We start from the raw sequence: 21,432 nt of genomic DNA, 5'->3' as shown, positions 1-21,432 counted from the left end.
AGGGCAGGGATCACAGGAGTCCGCCTCCAATTCTGCTGTACCGTCTGGGGAACCACCCAGACGTAATCATAGGGCTCGTAACGTCAGAAAATTAGACACTGAGCAAGTTGGCACGGGTGCAGGGCACAGACTAGTTATAGGGGCTAGGGCACGTGTCTGATCTGTTTGTAATTAAAATCATTTTCACACCTATAGAAGCTGCCTTTGTGCTCTGTCTGATGCGTGCGGGGTTGGGGTGGGAAGTGAGTGCCTGTGTGTGTGAGGGGTGATAGGAGGTCGAGCTCAGGTGAGTGTGGTGTGCGCTCCCCAACGCCCGGGTAGCACTCGCCACCCCGCTCCCTGGCAGACGACGGGTCCATGCGCTGCAGTGTCCAGGCCGCATGCAGGGACCTCCCAGGTGGAGGGTGTTACTATGGCCATGGGTCAGACATTGTCTAATGATGTGGAGCTCAGAACTCATCGCAGGGCGGGTTGTCATCATCCTCCATGGCCTGCAATAGACCCGCTTCCACCGGCGACCGTGTGAGCACAGCCCGTTGTGCTGCAGGTGGATGGGTAATGGAGGGCTGGTGTGCATGCGGGTGGTTGGTGGTGGGCAGGATGAGGGTGGTGGGGTGGTGCCGTACTGTGCTGTCCGTGCCCATGCTCAGCGAACCCACCCCCGCCCTAGTCTGTGAACCGTGTGGCTATCAACTCTTCCCATGCCCGCTGGCCCAGCCGGTATCGGTGGGCAGCCTCCCGTCTCTGTCCAGCCCGTATGTCCCGTGCATTCCCACCCCCCCTTCACATCGCCCTCATCTGGGGAGGTGAGCCCATCTTGCCTTCCCCCCCCCCGCATCCCCTTCCCCCTCCTCTGCCTCCAGCACATCGCCCCTCTGCTGGGCTATATTGCGCAGAACGCAGCAGACCACAACGATGTTGACTACCCGCTCCGACGGGTACTGGAGGGCCCCTCCAGAGCGGTCCAGGCACCTGAAGCGCATCTTCAGCAGCCCAAAGCACCTCTCTATCACACCCCTGGTCGCTGCATGGGCATCGTTGTAGCGGTTCTCCGCGGCGGTCTGTGGCCTCCGTATAGGCGTCATCAGCCATAACCTCAACTGGTAACCCTTGTTGCCCAGCAACCAGCCCCGCAGCCAGGGGGGGTGTCCCTCAAATATGGCAGGGATGAACGATTGTGCCAATATGAACGAGTCATGTACACTGCCCGGGTACCGGGCGCAGACATGCAGGATCATCATGCGGTGGTCACCACCTGAATGTTCATGCAGTCGGACCCCTTCCTGTCCGTGAACACGACCCTGTTATCCGCTGGTGGCCGCAGGGCGAGGTGCACCCCATTGATCGCCCCCTGGACCATGGGCATCCTGGCCACAGCAGTGAAGCCCCCTGGCCGGGCATCCTGGTGGGCCCGGTCCACAGGAAACAGGATGTAGCGGTCCGCGATGTCATACAGGGCGTCCCCCACTGCACGGATGCACCGGTGCACCGATGCCTGCAAGATGCCAGACAGGTCCCCATTCGGCGACTGGAACGACCCCGTGGCATAAAAGTTCAGGGCCACTGTCACCTTGATGGCCACCGGGAGAGGGTGACCACCCCCAGTCCCACACGGTGCCAGGTGTGCCATCAGGTGGCAGATATGGGCGACCGTTTCCAGACTAATCCTCCTGCATGCCCGGACCGTGAGGTCCTGGTATGATGTGCGGCGCCGGTACACACGGGGCCTCATTGGGCGCCTCGGTCGCCGTGGCACCACCCTCTCCTCCTCCTTCTCGTCGCGTCGGGCGGCCGGCAGTCCGGCCTGGGCGCCTGCCACCTGCACCTCTGCGACACGCTCCTCTGCGGCAGCCTCCGCCGCCTCCATGGCACACCTCGGCTCCAACTGCCATAGGGCTACATGTATGACAGTTCCCCCCGCCATGGCAGCAACATCGCTGGGTGATTGCCAAACATAATGGTCGGAAGGGGGTGGGGGTAGACGGCGTATCATCATTGCCCGAACCCCCCTCCGCAGCCAGGTGCCATGGGCTGCATGGTCGCCACTGTTGACTGGTGGCACCTGGCCAAGCAAAACAACACCCCCCACCCCAACCCTCCCCAGGCACCAGCCCCGACCCCCAACCCCCACCCTCCCCAGACACCAGCCCCTCCCCCTCCCCCTACCACCACCCTCCCCAGGCACCAGCCCCAACCCCACCCCCCAACCCCCACCCTACCCAGACACCAGCCCAGACCCTTCCCCCCCCCAATCCCCACCCTCCCCAGACACCAGCCCCTCCCCCCTACCACCACCCTCCCCAGGCACCAGCCCCGAACCCCCCCCAACCCCCACCCTCCCAAAGCACCAGCCCCAACCCCCCCCAACCCCCACCCTCTCCAGACACCAGCCCCGACCCTTCCCCCCCCCAATCCCCAACCTCCCAGACACCAGCCCCGACCCTCCCCCCCAATCCCCACCCTCCCAGACACCAGCCCCGACCCCCCCCTCCCCAACCCCCACCCTCCCCAGACACCAGCCCCGAACCCCCCCAACCCCCACCCTCCCCAGACACCAGCCCCAAACCCCCCCAACCCCCACCCTCCCAGACACCAGCCCCGACCCGCCCCCAACCCCCACGCTCCCCAGACACCAGCCCCGACCTCACCCAACCCCCACCCTCGACCCCCCCCAACCCCCACCCTCCCCAGACACCAGCCCTGACCCCCCCCCTCAACCCCCACCCTCCCCAGACACTAGCCCCTCCCCCCCCTCCCCTACCACCACCCTCCCCAGGCACCAGCCCCGACCCCCCCCAAACCCCCACCCTTCCCAGGCACCAGATTCGACCCCCCCCCCAAACCCCACCCTCCCCAGGCACCAGTCCCGACACCCCCCCCAACCCCCACCCTCCCCAGGCACCAGCCCAGACCCCCCCACCAACCCCCACCCTCCCCAGACACCAGCCCCGACACTCCCCCTCCCAATCCCCACCCTCCGCAGACACCAGCCCCGACCCTCCCCCCCCACCCCCACCCTCCCCAGACACCAGCCCCAACCTTTCCCTCCCCAATCCCCACCCTCCCAGACACCAGCCCCTCCCCCCCTCCCCCTACCACCACCCTCCCCAGGCACAAACCCCGACCCCCCCCCACACCCTCCCCAGGCACCAGCCCTGAACCCCCCCCCCAACCCCCACCCTCCCCTGGCACCAGCCCCGACACTCCCCCTCCCAAACCCCACCCTCCGCAGACACCGGCCTGACCCTCCCCCCTCCACCCAAACCCTCCCCAGACACCAGCCCCGACGCTCCCCCCCAACCCCCACCCTCCCCAGACACCAGCCCCGACACTCCCCCTCCCAATCCCCACCCTCCGCAGACACCGGCCCTGACCCTCCCCCCCCCCCACCCCCACCCTCCCCAGACACCGGCCCTGACCCTCCCCCCCCCCCACCCCAACCCTCCCCAGACACCGGCCCTGACCCTCCCCCCCCACCCCCACCCTCCCCAGACACCAGCCCTGACCCTCCCCAGACACCAGCCCCTACACTCCCCCTCCCAATCCCCACCCTCCCCAGACACCAGCCCCGACCCTCCCCCCCCACCCCAACCCTCCCCAGACACCGGCCCAGACCCTCCCCCCCCCACCCCCACCCTCCCCAGACACCGGCCCTGACCCTCCCCCCCCACCCCAACCCTCCCCAGACACCGGCCCTGACCCTCCCCCCCCACCCCCACCCTTCCCAGACACCAGCCCTGACCCTCCCCAGACACCAGCCCCGACACTCCCCCTCCCAATCCCCACCCTCCGCAGACACCGGCCCTGACCCTCCCCCCCCACCCCAACCCTCCCCAGACACCAGCCCTGATCCTCCCCAGACACCCCCACCCTCCCCAGACACCAGCCCTGACCCTCCCCAGACACCAGCCCGACCACCCCCCCAATCCCCACCCTCCCCAGACACCAGCCCTGACCCTCCCCCCGAGTCCCCACCCTCCCCAGACACCAGCCCCCTCTCTCCCGCCCCCACCCCCACCCTCCCCAGACACCAGCCCCGACTCTCCTGACCCCACCCCGACCCTCCCCAGACACCAGCCCCGACCACCCCCCCAATCCCCACCCTCCACAGACACCAGCTCCGACCCTCCCGCCCCCACCCCCACCCTCCCCAGACACCAGCCCTGATCCTGCCCCCCAATCCCCACCCTCCCAGACACCAGCCCTGACCCTCCCCCCACCAATCCCCACCCTCCCAGACACCAGCCCCGACCCTCCCCCCACCAATCCCCACCCTCCCCAGACACCAGCACCGACACCGCCCGGCACCCCCGGCTCTGGCCGGCCTCCACCAACGCACCCCCCTCCCAGCCACGGCCCAGCAGACTCACGGCTATTCTCCGTCATCGCATCTGAGAATCCCGCCCGGAGTCTCTCCAACTCACACACATCACACTCTCTCTATCACACACACCACACTCTCTCTATCACACACACCACACTCTCTCTATCACACACATCACACTCTCTCCAACTCACACACATCACACTCTCTCCAACTCACACACACCACCCTCTCTCTATCACACACACCACACTCTCTCCAACTCACACACACCACACTCTCTCTATCACACACACCACACTCTCTATCACACACACCACACTCTCTCTATCACACACACCACACTCTCTCTATCACACACACCACCCTCTCTCTATCACACACATCACACTCTCTCCAACTCACACACACCACACTCTCTCTATCACACACACCACACTCTCTCTATCACACACACCACACTCTCTCTATCACACACATCACACTCTCTCCAACTCACACACACCACCCTCTCTCTATCACACACACCACACTCTCTCCAACTCACACACACCACACTCTCTCTATCACACACACCACACTCTCTCTATCACACACACCACACTCTCTCTATCATACACACCACACTCTCTATCACACACACCACACTCTCTCTATCACACACACCACACTCTCTCTATCACACACACCACACTCTATCACACACACCACACTCTCTCTATCACACACACCACACTCTCTCTATCACACACACCACACTCTCTCTATCACACACACCACACTCTCTCTATCACACACACCACACTCTCTCTATCACACACACCACACTCTCTCGATCACACACACCACACTCTCTCTATCACACACACCACACTCTCTCTATCACACACACCACACTCTCTCTATCACACACACCACACTCTCTCTATCACACACACCACACTCTATCACACACACCACACTCTCTCTATCACACACACCACACTCTCTCTATCACACACACCACACTCTCTCTATCACACACACCACACTCTCTCCAACTCACACACACCACACTCTCTCTATCACACACACTACACTCTCTCTATCACACACACCACACTCTCTCTATCACACACACCACACTCTCTCTATCACACACACCACACTCTCTCTATCACACACACCACACTCTCTCTATCACACACACCACACTCTCTCTATCACACACACCACACTCTCTCTATCACACACACCACACTCTCTCTATCACACACACCACACTCTCTCTATCGCTCACACCACACTCTCTCTATCACACACACCACACTCTCTCTATCACACACACCACACTCTCTCTATCACTCACACCACACTCTCTCTATCACACACACCACACTCTCTCTATCACACACACCACACTCTCTCTATCACACACACCACACTCTTTCTATCACACACACCACACGCTCTCTATCACACACACCACACTCTCTCTATCACACACCACACTCTCTCTATCACACACACCACACTCTATCACACACACCACACTCTATCACACACATCACACTCTCTCTATCACACACATCACACTCTCTCTATCACACACACCACACTCTCTATCACACACACCACACTCTCTCTATCACACACACCACACTCTATCACACACACCACACTCTCTCTATCACACACACCACACTCTCTCTATCACACACACCACACTCTCTCTATCACACACACCACACTCTCTCCAACTCACACACACCACACTCTCTCTATCACACACACCACACTCTCTCTATCACACACACCACACTCTATCACACACACCACACTCTCTCTATCACACACACCACACTCTCTCTATCACACACACCACACTCTCTCTATCACACACACCACACTCTCTCTATCACACACACCACACTCTCTCTATCACACACACCACATTCTCTCTATCACACACACCACACTCTCTCTATCACACACACCACACTCTCTCCAACTCACACACACCACACTCTCTCCAACTCACACACACCACACTCTCTCTATCACACACACCACACTCTCTTATCACACACACCACACTCTCTATCACACACACCACACTCTCTCTATCACACACACACCACACTCTCTCCAACTCACGCACACCACACTCTCTCCAACTCACACACACCACACTCTTTCTATCACACACACCACACTCTCTCTATCACACACACCACACTCTCTCTATCACACACACCACACTCTATCACACACACCACACTCTCTCTATCACACACACCACACTCTCTCTATCACACACACCACACTCTCTCTATCACACACACCACACTCTCTATCACACACACCACACTCTCTCTATCACACACACCACACTCTCTATCACACACACCACACTCTCTCTATCACACACACCACACTCTCTATCACACACACCACATTCTCTCTATCACACACACCACACTCTCTCTATCACACACACCACACTCTCTCTATCACACACACCACACTCTCTCTATCACACACACCACACTCTCTCCAACTCACACACACCACACTCTCTCTATCACACACACCACACTCTCTCTATCACACACACCACACCCTATCACACACACCACACTCTCTCTATCACACACACCACACTCTCTCTATCACACACACCACACTCTCTCTATCACACACACCACACTCTCTCTATCACACACACCACACTCTCTCCAACTCACACACACCACACTCTCTCCAACTCACACACACCACACTCTCTCTATCACACACACCACACTCTCTTTATCACACACACCACACTCTCTATCACACACACCACACTCTCTCTATCACACACACACCACACTCTCTCCAACTCACGCACACCACACTCTCTCCAACTCACACACACCACACTCTTTCTATCACACACACCACACTCTCTCTATCACACACACCACACTCTCTCTATCACACACACCACACTCTATCACACACACCACACTCTCTCTATCACACACACCACACTCTCTCTATCACACACACCACACTCTCTCTATCACACACACCACACTCTCTATCACACACACCACACTCTCTCTATCACACACACCACACTCTCTATCACACACACCACACTCTCTCTATCACACACACCACACTCTCTATCACACACACCACATTCTCTCTATCACACACACCACACTCTCTCTATCACACACACCACACTCTCTCCAACTCACACACACCACACTCTCTCCAACTCACACACACCACACTCTCTCTATCACACACACCACACTCTCTTTATCACACACACCACACTCTCTATCACACACACCACACTCTCTCTATCACACACACACCACACTCTCTCCAACTCAAGCACACCACACTCTCTCTATCACACACACCACACTCTCTCTATCACACACACCACACTCTCTCTATCACACACACCACACTCTCTCTCTCACACACATCACACTCTATCACACACACCACACTCTCTCCAACTCACACACACCACACTCTCTCTATCACACACACCACACTCTCTCTATCACACACACCACACTCTCTCTATCACACACACCACACTCTCTCTATCACACACACCACACTCTCTCTCTCACACACATCACACTTTATCACACACACCACACTCTCTCTCTCACACACATCACACTTTATCACACACACCACACTCTCTCTATCACACACACCACACTCTCTCTCTCACACACATCACACTTTATCACACACACCACACTCTCTCTCTCACACACACCTCACTTTATCACACACACCACACTCTCTCTATCACACACACGCACACACACACACACACTGGGCAGGATTCTCCGTTTGCCAACGCCAATGTCGCAAAACGCGATTGGCGGTGAATGACTTCCGACGCCAAAATTGTGGCATGCGCCGGTTTGACACCACATCGGTATGCCCCGGCTCCCCGAAAATGGCGTAAATACGTTGCTCGCCGCACGGGCTAAAAGTACAGTTGGCATATCATTAGCGGGCCTGACACCCGATGTTCCGTGCCTCCGCGATTCACCGCTTCCGATGGGCCAAGTTCCCGATGGTTATAAAAATCATGAGCCTGGCATCTTGGCTGCTGAGTGAGAGAGAAAAGATAGGAAATGGCGTGGAGTGACTGCGGGCTGCTGGGCCGGACATCAGCTGTGCTGTCTGTGGCGGGGGTGGGGGCCCTGCCAGGGCCGGGGGAGGGAAGTGCAGGAGATGGGGGGGACAGACCAAGCAGCCGGGATGCCCCCCGATGCCCAGGCACTGACCATCATTACAGCGGCCATCTTGCTGACGACCCAACCCGACCCCTGGTTCTACACAGTGACACCGGGTGTATGGGTGCACCCCCCGCCCCCGGCAAACCGCCCCCCCTCGGCCCCGAGCACCCCACCCAAACGGCAGCCACCTAGGGTCACAACGAAGGCAGCCCCCAGTGAGGGCAATGCCAGTCAACGGTGCCCAGCCTCGGCCCCCGCCTGTACAGAATGCCTCAGGTCTTGCACACTGACCACCATTCCAGACCCACACCCCGTCACCTCCCACACCAGCAAACTGCCCGCATACGCACCCTCTCCATGACACATACCTGCGGCGTGATGACCTGGGGGCACTGGGTTGGCAGTGACAGGGGGTCTGGTTGATGGGACAGAGGATGATGATAACCCGCTCTGCAATGAGCTCTGGTGCTCCACATCGTATGACTCACCTGGGTGATCCCTGCATGTGAGCTGACTAGTCCATCACAAGGTCCCATCAAATCCCTGGGGTGGGAGTGCTGGGGACGGTCTGGGGGCAGGCGATGGAGGACGGTAGGGTGGCGAGCCCGGTCCACCCATGGGCCCTGCACTGGTCCCGAACCCCCACTCCCCCCGGCCAGCACCGACCAGCCCACCGCCACATCCCTCAGACAGAGCACCAAGGTAGGTTTCAAAGGTGTTAACAGGGGTTTAGTGTGGAGAAATATATACAGTCTGTGCCCTAGCCGCTATAACTAAACTGTGGCCTGCACCCGTGCCAACATAATTGGTGTCTAACTTTCTGGCCTAACGGGCCTTACACTGTGCCTAGGTGGTTTCCCAGACGGGACAGCAGGAGCGAAGGTGGTCTGCTGACTTCTGCCATGCGAAATGGGTCCCCGTTGGCACGCATCTCCTGGGGCGACCTGGCCTGGATGGGCCCAGTCGCTGCTCGGGCGTCCCGGGTGGTGTGGTGCCACCCTGTCCTGCCCGATGCCCACCAGATGCACCAGGGACAGGAGGGGTGGAGTCCGAGGTGCTGCGGTGTTCCGGTACCTTCCCTGCGGGAGTCACCGGTAGGGGCCCAAGCACCTCCTCCTCCCTCGGGGTGCTCGATGGCCCCCGGGTAACTCCATGGGATGGGGGTGCAAATGGAGCCATCCCCTGAGACCCCCCCGTAACCTGCCGCTGCCAGTCCTGGAGACCCACACTAGTCTTGGCCGGGGTCTGCACGTTCGTGGCCATGGAGCACAGGGAGTGGACCATCTCCGTCTGCGACTGTGCCACCACCCTGAGGGTCTGTGCCACATCAGCCAGTGACTGGGCCACATCTCTTTGGGTCTGGGATACTTCCCTCTGGTACTGGGACATCTTCCTCTGGGACTTGGCCACCCCGCCCAGTGTCTGCGTCAAGCCGGTCAGCGCCTGGGCAATGCCGCCGACATTCCCAGCCATGGCCTGCTATAACTGGGCCACGCTGAGGAGCGCCGCTGCGATGTCCAGGTGGCTCTGGCATATTGCTGACTGGGAGAGCACAGCCCTGTCCTTGACCTTGGCCCTCGCCTGCACAGAATGCCTCAGGTCCTGCACACACTGACCCACATCTGACACTGTCGCCCCATTGTCTCCTCCGCGGACGTCACCCATGCGGTGTCGGCCTGGGCGGCACGCATGACCAGCACCACCCCCTGCTCCTGCATGTGTATGGACTCCTCCACCTACGCACGCAGGTGCTGGAAGCCAGATGTCAACCCCTCCCGTAGTCCCTGGTCTCTGCCTGCATCTGCATTGATGATGGGACTGGGTGTTCCAGGAGCCCGGGACCTGTCGGGGACCTCGGCTGCTCCTGCCTCCACCTGCTGTACCTGCTGTTGGGTAGATGATGGCATCAGTAGCCAGAGCACCCGGCCATTGCGACTGGCATGGGTGCTGGCATGTGGGCAGGGTGGGGGTTCGGCTGTCCCCCGGGGGGGAGAGGGGCCGGGTTACAGGTATGTGGGAGGGGCGGGGTTAGTGCCAGGGGCACAGCGCTGCCTATTCACTCTGGCCACCCTGAGGAGGTTGCGCAGTTTCTTCCTGCGCTGGATGCCAGTCTGGACGACATTGCCCACGACCCTGACCGCTCTGCCACCTGCACCCAGGCACGGCACCTGGCGGCCATCCTCCTGGGCCGGGGTACAGGGTCATTCGCCTCTCCTCCACGGTGTCCAGCTGAGCGCCCATGAACCCAGGCACTGCTCTCCTTCCAGCCATCTTGTTGACAGGGACGGTGTGTGTGGGGTTGGGTCGTTTAATGTGTGGCTGCGGAGTGTGAGCCTCAGGTGTGCCAAACACGGACTCGGCAAATCCGGCGGCATTTTGCTTGGAACCGGTTGCGTCCCAGGTGGCGATGGGGCTAGCCCATTTAGAGTTGGTGAATCAGGGCAGCTGTTGTGCCGTTTTTGCTGTCGTAAAACAAAACTGTTTCCACGCCGGCATCAGCACTCCGTTTCAGAAACGAAGAATCCAGCCCACTTTCTCCCTCACGCAAACTGAGCGGGATTCTCTGCAACCCGACGCCAAATTTGGGAACGGCAATCAGGCAGAGAATGGCTCCTGACGCCGGGGTCGGGGCAGGCGGCGGTTTGGTGCCAGGCCGCGATGCTCTGTCCCCCCGTGTCCTCGGGACTGGCGCCGCGCGAAGTCGCAACCCCGGTGGTGTGTACTTTGCTGGGCCACCCGCAATGCTCCGCTTCCAATGGGCCGAGTTCCCGATGGCGCAGGCAACGTGTGGTCCCAGCGGCCGGGAGCCTGGCGTGCCGGCCACAGGGAAGGAGAGAGGGCGTGCGCGCGATGTCCAGCGCAGCCACACTCAGCCGAGATTCGTGCCGCTGCCGGGGATCTTCTGCCAGTGCTGGGGGGAGTGGTGACGGCTGGCCAGGAGGTGGGCTGTTGGTTGAGGTGGGCGGGTGCGCGGTCCAGCACAGCCGCCCCCATCTTTTCCGGCGTGGCCGACCGGTGCATGTGTAGGGGGTGTAGGTGTATCCACAGCTGCAGCTTGTCAGTCCTGCGCATATGCAGCACGGGATCCGGCAATTCTCCAAGCGTTTTCCGCATGTTCCGCGGCGGTTTCACGCGGCGCCAGTGCTAGCCCCTCACTGGTACGGAATTAAAAATAAATTAAAAAAAATATATATACTTTATTCATAAAATTTATCATAAGCATTACAGAAACATTTCAAATTGTCTTGGCTGTACATTTCCGGCAAAGTTACACATTGCCTTGACTTTCTTTCATTCAATTTTGATATTATCATACACATATCACTCTTTACATTACAATTCCTTCTTAAATATTTACATTGTCATGTTTGTTTTATACATTGGAGTGTTGGTGGCCCAGACCGAGGGGGGTTTACACTGTTACCCGCCCCTCGGTGTACATTTGCTGGAAAGACCTTACACAGTGGTCTTTCCCCATTGCGCCTTGGCGGCAGCTGCCCCAAGCTTGAGTGCGTCCCTCAGCACGTAGTCCTGGACCTTGGAATGTGCCAGTCTGCAACACTCGGTCGAGGACAATTCTTTGCACTGGAAGATCAGCAAGTTTCGGGCAGACCAAAACTTTTACCGGGTTGATGACCTTCCAGCAGCAGTTGATATTTGTCTCGGTGTGTGTCCCTGGAAACAGTCCGTAGAGCACAGAGTCCTGTGTCACAGAGCTGTTCGGGATAAACCTTGACAAATACCACTGCATCTCTCTCCAGACCTTCTTTGCAAAGGCACATTCCACAAGGAGGTGTGTGACCGTCTCATTTCCCCCACAGCCACTCCGAGGGCAGCGTGCATTGGCGCAGAGCCTTCGGGTGTGCATGAAGAATCTGACAGGGAGGGCCCTTCTCACCACCGGCCAAGCTAGGTATTGGTGCTTGTTTGAAAGTTCTGGTGATGAGGCGTTCTGCCAGATGACTCTGGCAGTCTGCTCAGGGAACCGTCCCACGTCCTCCACGGTCTCCTTTTCCCTGAGGGCCTCGAGGACATTACGTGCTGACCACTGCTTCATTGCCTTGTGGTCAGAGTTGTTTTCCTTCAAAAACATTTCCACGAAGGACAGGTGGACGGTCCAACTACTTGGAGCGTTCCGTGGCAATGAGGTCAGGCCCATCCTTCGTAACACCGGGGACAGGTAGAACCTCAGTATGTAGTGACACTTTGTGTTTGCATACTGGGGGTCCACGCACAGCTTGATGCAGCTGGACACAAAGGTGGCCAACAGGATGAGGGAGGCGTTGGGTACGTTCCGCCCTCCCTTCTCCAGAGGTTTGTACATGGTGTCCCTTCGGACACGGTCCATCTTGGATCGCCAGTTAGATTTGGAGATGGCCCGGGTGACTGCTGTGGCGTAGGGTCGGGTTATGGGCCAGACCTGCGCCACGTACAGTAGCACCGAGAGTACCTCACACCTGATGACCAGGGTTTTGCCCGCAATGGAGAGGGAGCGTTGCTCTCACTGGTACGGAATTAGTGAGGCTGATCTTCCCGTCGTGAAACACCACGGATCCTTTGTTAGCGTCAGCACTTAGCCTCTGGAACGGAGAATCCAGCCCACTCTCTCTCACACAAACACACACACTTGTCGGGATTCTCTGGTCGCCGGCGCCGAAACTGCGGTCGGCGATCAGTTGGTGAATACCCGTTTCCGACTAAATGGGGGGTGGCGTCGCTTTTGCAATGCTCCGCCCCCACCAACGCGGCGTACTCTAAAGGTGTGCCGCTCACCGTATCGACTGCCTCAGGACATTGCCTGAGGCCCACCTCCCAAAGCTCCGTCCCCGATTGGCCGAGTTCCCGATAGCGTTGGTCGCGGGTGCTGTCATCCGTCTGGAACTCAGCGTGGCGGCTGCGGACTCAGTCGAGCACCGCCACAGTCGGGGGAGGCCGCTCCGTGGGCAGGGGAAACTTTAGCAGGGACTGTTGTGGGGTGGTCCGGGGCTCGCGAACTGGACAAAGGAGGGGCACTATTTTGCAGGCCGGGTCTGCGTGTGGCCGGTGTCACTGCATCAGGACTTCCATGGGGTCTTGATTTGCATCTTTGGACATAGATTTGCTCTCTGATGATCTGGAGACTGAAAGGTCGGGGGTGTTACACGGTAGTAAGCAAGGATCAATGTTGAATTTGAGTTTGTGCCTTAAACTGCCACTTCACTGATTCCCCACTCTCATGTTTTCTGCCACTAGTAATTGTGACACAGAAGCTACAGGGAAGGAGAGTCACTCCAGATTACATTTGATCTCCTCCACACCCTGTTTCAAGTGACGTAGGAGGAGGCCATCATTTTGGATTAGCTTACAGAGCTAATAAATAAAATTAATAAATAAAATAGTGGGGGCGTTCCCCCATAAAAAGGAAAAAAATGTCTTTCAATTTATTTATCAAAGTTAAAGTGTCAGGTTGTTAATGTAAAGAAAGAAACACTTGTGTTTAGATATTTATGCAGCATGTTTCACAACCACCTGATAGAATTCCTACAGTGCAGAAGGAGGCCATTCGGCCCATCGAGTTTGCACTGACCCTCCGAAGGAGTACTCTACCTAGGCCCATGCCCCCACCCTATCCCCATAACCCAGTAACCCCACCTAATGGGCAATTTATCATGGCCAATTTGCCTAACCTGCACATCTTTGGACTGTGGGAGGAAAGCGGAGCACCCGGAGGAAACCCAAACAGACACGGGGAGAATGGCAAACTCCACACTGACAGCCACCCAAGGCTGGAATTGAACCCGGGTCCCTAATGCTGTGAAGCGGCAGTGCTAACCACTGTGCCACCGTGCTGTCACAAAGTGCTTCACAGCAAATGAACTCAATGTGACTGTATGCTCAGGACAGTGTGATATTGATTTTTCTTCCAGTTGCAGGGGAAAACTTTTTATACAGTAAGTAAAAAGTAACCTTTTAACATATGTTCACAGGAATTCTGTCATTACCATACGCTGAAATTGAAGAACCATTTGAAGTTTGGTACAACCTCTCTGGGAAAGTCAGCCGCATTGAATATTACCACGGTAAAGGATTCATCCTGATGGATTAACATATGGTTTGAATTAATAAAACATATCCTGTGTGACCAATGTGGGTAAATTCAGCACATTTTGATTCTTCTTGATTTTGATGGGATTAAATTCCTGACCACATCCATCTGTTTCTGTAACCAGGTTACTCCACCACCCCACCCCACCCCCTTTAGCATCAAACAAATGATAACGATGTGTAACTGCATGACTGAGAAGAATTCATACAAATGTTTATTTTTTGCAAACGTAAAAATGTTACATTCTGGAATGAGCTAATATTGCTGAAAAAGGAGACAGGGTGTAAAAGCTTTTCACCTTGCACTCAACAGGGCAGATCACAAGATTACCAATAGTAATGGGAACAGCATTTTATACTGCTTGAGAAGAGAGTTCTGATTGGTTGGCAAGTGGACACTGATTAGTAGAGGCATTGCCGTGGAGAATGCATCAAGGAGCAATTAACTGCCAAGCTTTTGTTCAAATTCAAGCCAAGCTTTGTTTTGGGAATGAACCAGGGAATGGCTGTCCTCCAAACTTTTGTTTCGTTGGAAAAGGTGTAATGTGTGGACACGTCCCTTCTGTCTGCAAAGGACAGGACCCTGTGAGTGAATATATGTGCCCTCTAGCATCCGTAAGTGAGTCACACAGCAAGCCCAACTGATAATAACTTGTATTTCAGTGTGATTCTTAGCACAACCAGGATTGTTTAGCAGGCGTTGTCCGATCTCAGAATCACACCTAATGGAATCTAACCAGCCCATGTTTTCAAAACTCAAAACATAGTGTCCAACATTAAATGTGATTCTGCGATTGGTCAACACATGCTAAATATTCCTGACTTTTTCAACTAAACAGAAGCTTGGGGGACAACCATTCCCTGGTTTATTCCTCATGGCAAAACCGTGACCAATAAGAGTTGACCTGTCTGGTTTAAATTTGAACAAAAGCTTGGAAGTTAACTGTCCCTTGCTGCATTCTCCACAGCAATATCTCTACCAATCAGACTCTACTTGCCAACCAATCAGCACTCTATTCTCATGCAGTATAAATAGTTCTCCCTTTAGTCTGTTCTGATGAGAGCAAGCCAAAAAGCTTTTTCAGCAATACTCAAATTAGCTAACAGTAGAATTCGTGAACTTGGCATATGATTGTGCATAGGTTGTTCGCATCTCAAGATTATTTTATCACTATCTCCCAGTTTATGTCAGCAAATTGATTTACAAATACTGTGGTCATTTATGATGATAACAAAACAATGTTCCCCGTTCCCCATAATCTTCACTGTATTGTCAGGAGTGAATCAGGTTAAAAATTACACTGCTTCCTGAACAGATTAAATAGAGAGAAAAGACACCTTGACCAATCTGACACAGTTTCCCAAAATATTATTGACGGAGGGATAGGAGTAAGCTGCCTGCCCAGCTTCTTGGTTGATGAATGTCATTGGGAGCCAAGGGAATCTTAAGCAAAAGAAGAAAGCACGATGTCAGGGATCAGATCTGACTCCTGAGTTTTCTTTCACCAGCAACTCCAGGGCTTTTAAGTAATAATACAATTTTGAAGAAGTTGTGAAAGTTTTAATTTCATATTTTAAGAACTTAAGCATAAGGGCAGGAGCATGGACCATACCGCCCCTTGAGCCCGCTCCTTCATTCAACAAAATAATGGATGTCCTTCTAGCTCAGCTTCACCTTCTTACTCTAATTCCATGAGAGTCCAAAAACGATCAATCTCTATTTTGAATGTACTCATCAAGTGAGCATCCGCAGCTCTCTACGATGGAGAATTTCAAAGATACAGAAGCCTTTGAGCGAAGAAAATTCCCATCATCTCAGTCCCAAATGGCCAACTCTAAGGCTGTGACTAACCCCAAGATCTAGAAATTTCTGTAGATATCGATCTCATCATAACACAAAATTAAAATACTGTGGACGCTGGGAAATTTGAAAATAGACACAAAATGCTAGAAATAGTCAGCAGGCCAGGCAGCATCAGTGAAGAGCGAAACAGACCTAATGTTTCTGATTAATGGCCTATCACAAATTTATTCATGTCAAGTTCAAGTATAAACTGGATTTTTATCTTCCTGATACGTAATTACTTTTGAAGTGTAGCTTCTTTTTATACTACTCTAGTTTTGCAAAATCCCATGATAAAAACATGAATATTTTTTGGTTAAGGGCAGCACGGTAGCACAGTGGTTATCACAGTTCCTTCACAGCCCCAGGGTCCCAGGTTCAATTCCCAACTTGTGTCACTGTGCGTAGTCTGCACGTTCTCCCCGTGTCTGCGTGGGCTTCCTCCGGGTGCTCCGGTTTCCTCCCACAGTCCAAAGATGTGCAGGTTAGGTGGATTGGCCATGATAAATTGCCCTTAGTGTCCAAAAAGGTTGGGTGGGGTTACTGGGTTATGGGGATAGGGTGGAGGGCTTAAGTGGGGTGCTCTTTCCAAGGGCCGGTGCAGACTTGATGGGCCGAATGGCCCCCTTTTGCACTGTAAATTCTATATTGTTTCCAAGTGGAGGTTTAGCGGGTGCAGACAATAAACTTGATAGTGATCCGTTCTGAGATGTTCATAAATATTACTACTTTTGACTGGAACTTGGTTATAAATAGAATAGTTATAAATAGACTATTTCTAATTTTACAGGTCAGGTTATAACTCTGCAGCATGGATTTGAAATGCCAGCAGGAATTAGTTACAAGATTTCTCCAGAGACCACAGAAACTGAAGTGAACGTTATCAAATGCTTCCAAGTAAATGGGACTATTGATGATCCCATCCTCCCACAGTCTGTCTTTCCAAGTTTGGATGACTTTGAGGTAAGAACAATATAAACCTATTAATGCTTAGAATTAAGCTGAACATTAAGTTGAAACCATGAGAATATCAAAATCAGCATTTGTATAAGGAAACAAAGGAAATAGAATTAAAGGCAAGAGAATATAGCAAGAACTATAAAGAGGTAAAGGTAACTAATGGATCTCATGGAAGACAAGTATCAGGTGGTTGGAAAGGTAACTCAGGATGAGAGAGAGGGGTTGTAATTGTTCATATTGCAATGCAATCCAGCGATGTGCAGGTTGGGTGGATTGGCCATGATAGATTGCCCTTAGTGTCCAAAATTGCCCTTAGTGTTGGGTGCAGGTGTTGACTTTGGGTGGGGTGCTCTTTCCAAGGGCCGGTGCGGACTCAATGGGCCGAATGGCCTCCTTCTGCACTGTAAATTCAATGATAATCTATGATTAATCTAGGACAAACGTTCGACACAACATCATGGGCCGAAGGGCCTGTTCTGTGCTGTATTTTTCTATGTTCTAAGTGCATGCCAGAGTTTTTTTTTTTAAATAATATTTTATTGAAAATTTTTGGTCAACCAACACAGTACATTGTGCATCCTTTACACAACATTGTAACAATACAGATAATAAAGACCTTTTTAAATTTAAACAAAAACAACAACAAATAAATAAATATTAAATAACAAAAAATAAAAACTAGCCCTAATTGGCAACTGCCTTGTCTCAGGCCACACCCACCCCCCCCCCCATCACCCCCCCCCCCCCCCCCCAAGTCCTGGGCCGCTGCTGCTGCCTTCTTTGTTCTCCCCTATCTATCTTTCCGCAAGATATTCGACGAACGGTTGCCACCGCCTAGTAAACCCTTGAGCCGACCCCCTTAGGACGAACTTAATCCGCTCTAACTTTATGAACCCCGCCATATCATTTATCCAGGTCTCCACCCCCGGGGGCTTGGCTTCTTTCCACATTAGCAATATTCTGCGCCGGGCTACTAGGGACGCAAAGGCCAAAACATCGGCCTCTTTCGCCTCCTGCACTCCCGGCTCTTGTGCAACCCCAAATATAGCCAACCCCCAGCTTGGTTCGACCCGGACTCCTACTACTTTCGAAAGCACCTTTGTCACCCCCATCCAAAACCCCTGTAGTGCCGGGCATGACCAAAACATATGGGTATGATTCGCTGGGCTTCTCGAGCACCTCGCACACCTATCCTCCACCCCAAAAAATTTACTGAGCCGTGTTCCAGTCATATGTGCCCTGTGTAATACCTTAAACTGAATCAGGCTTAGCCTGGCGCACGAGGACGACGAGTTTACCCTGTTTAGGGCATCTGCCCACATCCCCTCCTCAATCTCCTCCCCTAGCTCCATTTCCCATTTCCCTTTTAGTTCGTCCATCATAGTCTCCCCTTCGTCTCTCATTTCCCTATATATATCCGACACCTTACCGTCCCCCACCCATTTCTTTGAGATGACTCTGTCCTGCACCTCTTGTGTCGGGAGCTGCGGGAATTCCCTCACCTGTTGCCTCGCAAAAGCCCTCAATTGCATGTACCTGAATGCATTCCCTTGGGGCAACCCATATTTCTCGGTCAGCGCTCCCAGACTCGCAAACTTCCCATCCACAAATAGATCTTTCAATTGCGTTATACCTGCTCTTTGCCACATTCCATATCCCCCATCCATTCCCCCCGGGGCAAACCTATGGTTGTTTCTTATCGGGGACCCCCCCAGTGCTCCGGTCTTTCCCCTATGTCGTCTCCACTGTCCCCAAATCTTCAGTGTAGCTACCACCACCGGACTCGTGGTATAGTTCCTTGGTGAGAACGGCAATGGGGCTGTCACCATAGCCTGCAGGCTGGTCCCCCTACAGGACGCCCTCTCTAATCTCTTCCACGCCGCTCCTTCCTCCTCTCCCATCCACTTACTCACCATTGAAATATTAGCGGCCCAATAATACTCACTTAGGCTCGGTAGTGCCAGCACCCCCCTATCCCTACTACGCTGTAAGAATCCCTTCCTCACTCTCGGAGTCTTCCCGGCCCAAACAAAACCCATGATACTCTTTTCTATCCTTTTGAAAAAAGCCTTCGTGATCACCACCGGGAGACATTGAAACACAAAGAGGAATCTCGGGAGGACCACCATCTTAACCGCCTGCACCCTCCCTGCCATTGACAATGCTACCATATCCCATCTCTTGAAATCTTCCTCCATCTGTTCCACCAACCGCGTCAAATTTAGCCTGTGCAATGTGCCCCAATTCTTAGCTATCTGGATCCCCAGGTAACGAAAGTCTCTTGTTACCTTCCTCAACGGTAGGTCTTCTATTTCTCTACTCTGCTCCCCTGGATGCACCACAAACAGCTCACTCTTCCCCATGTTCAATTTATACCCTGAAAAATCCCCAAACTCCCCAAGTATCCGCATTATTTCTGGCATCCCCTCCGCTGGATCCGCCACATATAGTAGCAGATCATCCGCATATAAAGATACCCGGTGTTCTTCTCCTCCCCTAAGTATTCCCCTCCATCTCTTGGAACCTCTCAGCGCTATCGCCAGGGGCTCAATCGCCAGTGCAAACAATAATGGGGACAGAGGACATCCCTGCCTTGTCCCTCTATGGAGACGAAAATATGCCGATCCCCGTCCATTCGTGACCACACTCGCCACTGGGGCCCTATACAACAGCTGCACCCATCTAACATACCCCTCTCCGAACCCAAATCTCCTCAACACCTCCCACAGATAATCCCACTCCACTCTATCAAATGCTTTCTCGGCATCCATCGCCACTACTATCTCCGTTTCACCCTCTGGTGGGGCCATCATCATTACCCCTAACAACCTCCGTATGTTCGTGTTCAGCTGTCTCCCCTTCACAAACCCAGTTTGGTCCTCATGAACCACCCCCGGGACACATTCCTCTATTCTCATTGCCATTACCTTGGCCAAGACCTTGGCATCTACATTGAGGAGGGAGATTGGTCTGTAGGGCCCGCATTGTAGCGGATCCTTTTCCTTCTTTAAAAGAAGCGATATCGTTGCTTCTGACATAGTCGGGGGCAGTTGTCCCCTTTCCTTTGCCTCGTTAAAGGTCCTCGTCAGTAGCGGGGCGAGCAAGTCCAAATATTTTCTGTAAAATTCAACTGGGAATCCGTCCGGTCCCGGGGCCTTTCCCGTCTGTATGTTCCTAATTCCTTTCACCACTTCTTCTACCGTGATCTGTGCTCCCAATCCCATCCTTTCCTGCTCTTCCACCTTGGGAATTTCCAGCCGATCCAAAAACTCCATCATTCTCTCCCTCCCTTCCGGGGGTTGAGCTTCATACAATTTTTTATAAAATGTCTTAAACACTTCATTCACTCTCTCCGCTCCCCGCTCCGTCTCTCCATCTTCGTCTCTCACCCCCCCTATTTCCCTCGCTGCTCCGCTTTTCCTCAATTGGTGTGCCAGCAATCTGCTCGCCTTCTCTCCATATTCATACTGTACACCCTGCGCCTTCCTCCATTGTGCCTCTGCAGTGCCTGTGGTCAGCAAGTCAAATTCCACATGCAGCCTTTGCCTTTCCCTATACAGTCCCTCCTCCGGTGCCTCCGCATACTGTCTGTCCACCCTCAAAAGTTCTTGCAACAACCGCTCCCGTTCCTTACTCTCCTGCTTCCCTTTATGTGTCCTTATTGATATCAGCTCCCCCCTAACCACCGCCTTCAACGCCTACCACTCCCACCTGAACCTCCCCATTGTCATTGAGTTCCAAGTACTTTTCAATGCATCCCCTCACCCTTAAGCACACCCCCTCATCCGCCATTAGTCCCATGTCCATTCTCCAGGGTGGACGCCCTCTTGTTTCCTCCCCTATCTCCAAGTCTACCCAGTGTGGGGCATGATCCGAAATGGCTATAGCCGTATATTCCGTTCCCCTCACCCTCGGGATCAATGCCCTACCCAACACAAAAAAGTCTATGCGTGAATAGACTTTATGGACAT

General features: G+C 54.2%; 1 protein-coding gene across 1 annotated transcript in view; it reads left to right on the top strand.

Annotated features, from left to right (window-relative positions):
- Positions 1 to 21,432, top strand: part of LOC140411424 (digestive cysteine proteinase 2) — an 86,327-nt gene that overhangs the window by 12,209 nt on the left and 52,686 nt on the right. The window contains exons 3-4 of the mRNA XM_072500534.1: positions 14,541 to 14,633; positions 17,292 to 17,464. Coding sequence (XP_072356635.1) covers positions 14,541 to 14,633; positions 17,292 to 17,464 — 266 coding nt within the window. The remainder of the gene's footprint in view (positions 1 to 14,540; positions 14,634 to 17,291; positions 17,465 to 21,432) is intronic.

This window comes from Scyliorhinus torazame, chromosome 1, assembly GCF_047496885.1.
Source record: "Scyliorhinus torazame isolate Kashiwa2021f chromosome 1, sScyTor2.1, whole genome shotgun sequence".
Classification (NCBI taxonomy): domain Eukaryota; kingdom Metazoa; phylum Chordata; class Chondrichthyes; order Carcharhiniformes; family Scyliorhinidae; genus Scyliorhinus; species Scyliorhinus torazame.
Note: the sequence above shows the minus strand (reverse complement) of the source record. Positions and strands in the feature narration are given on the sequence as shown.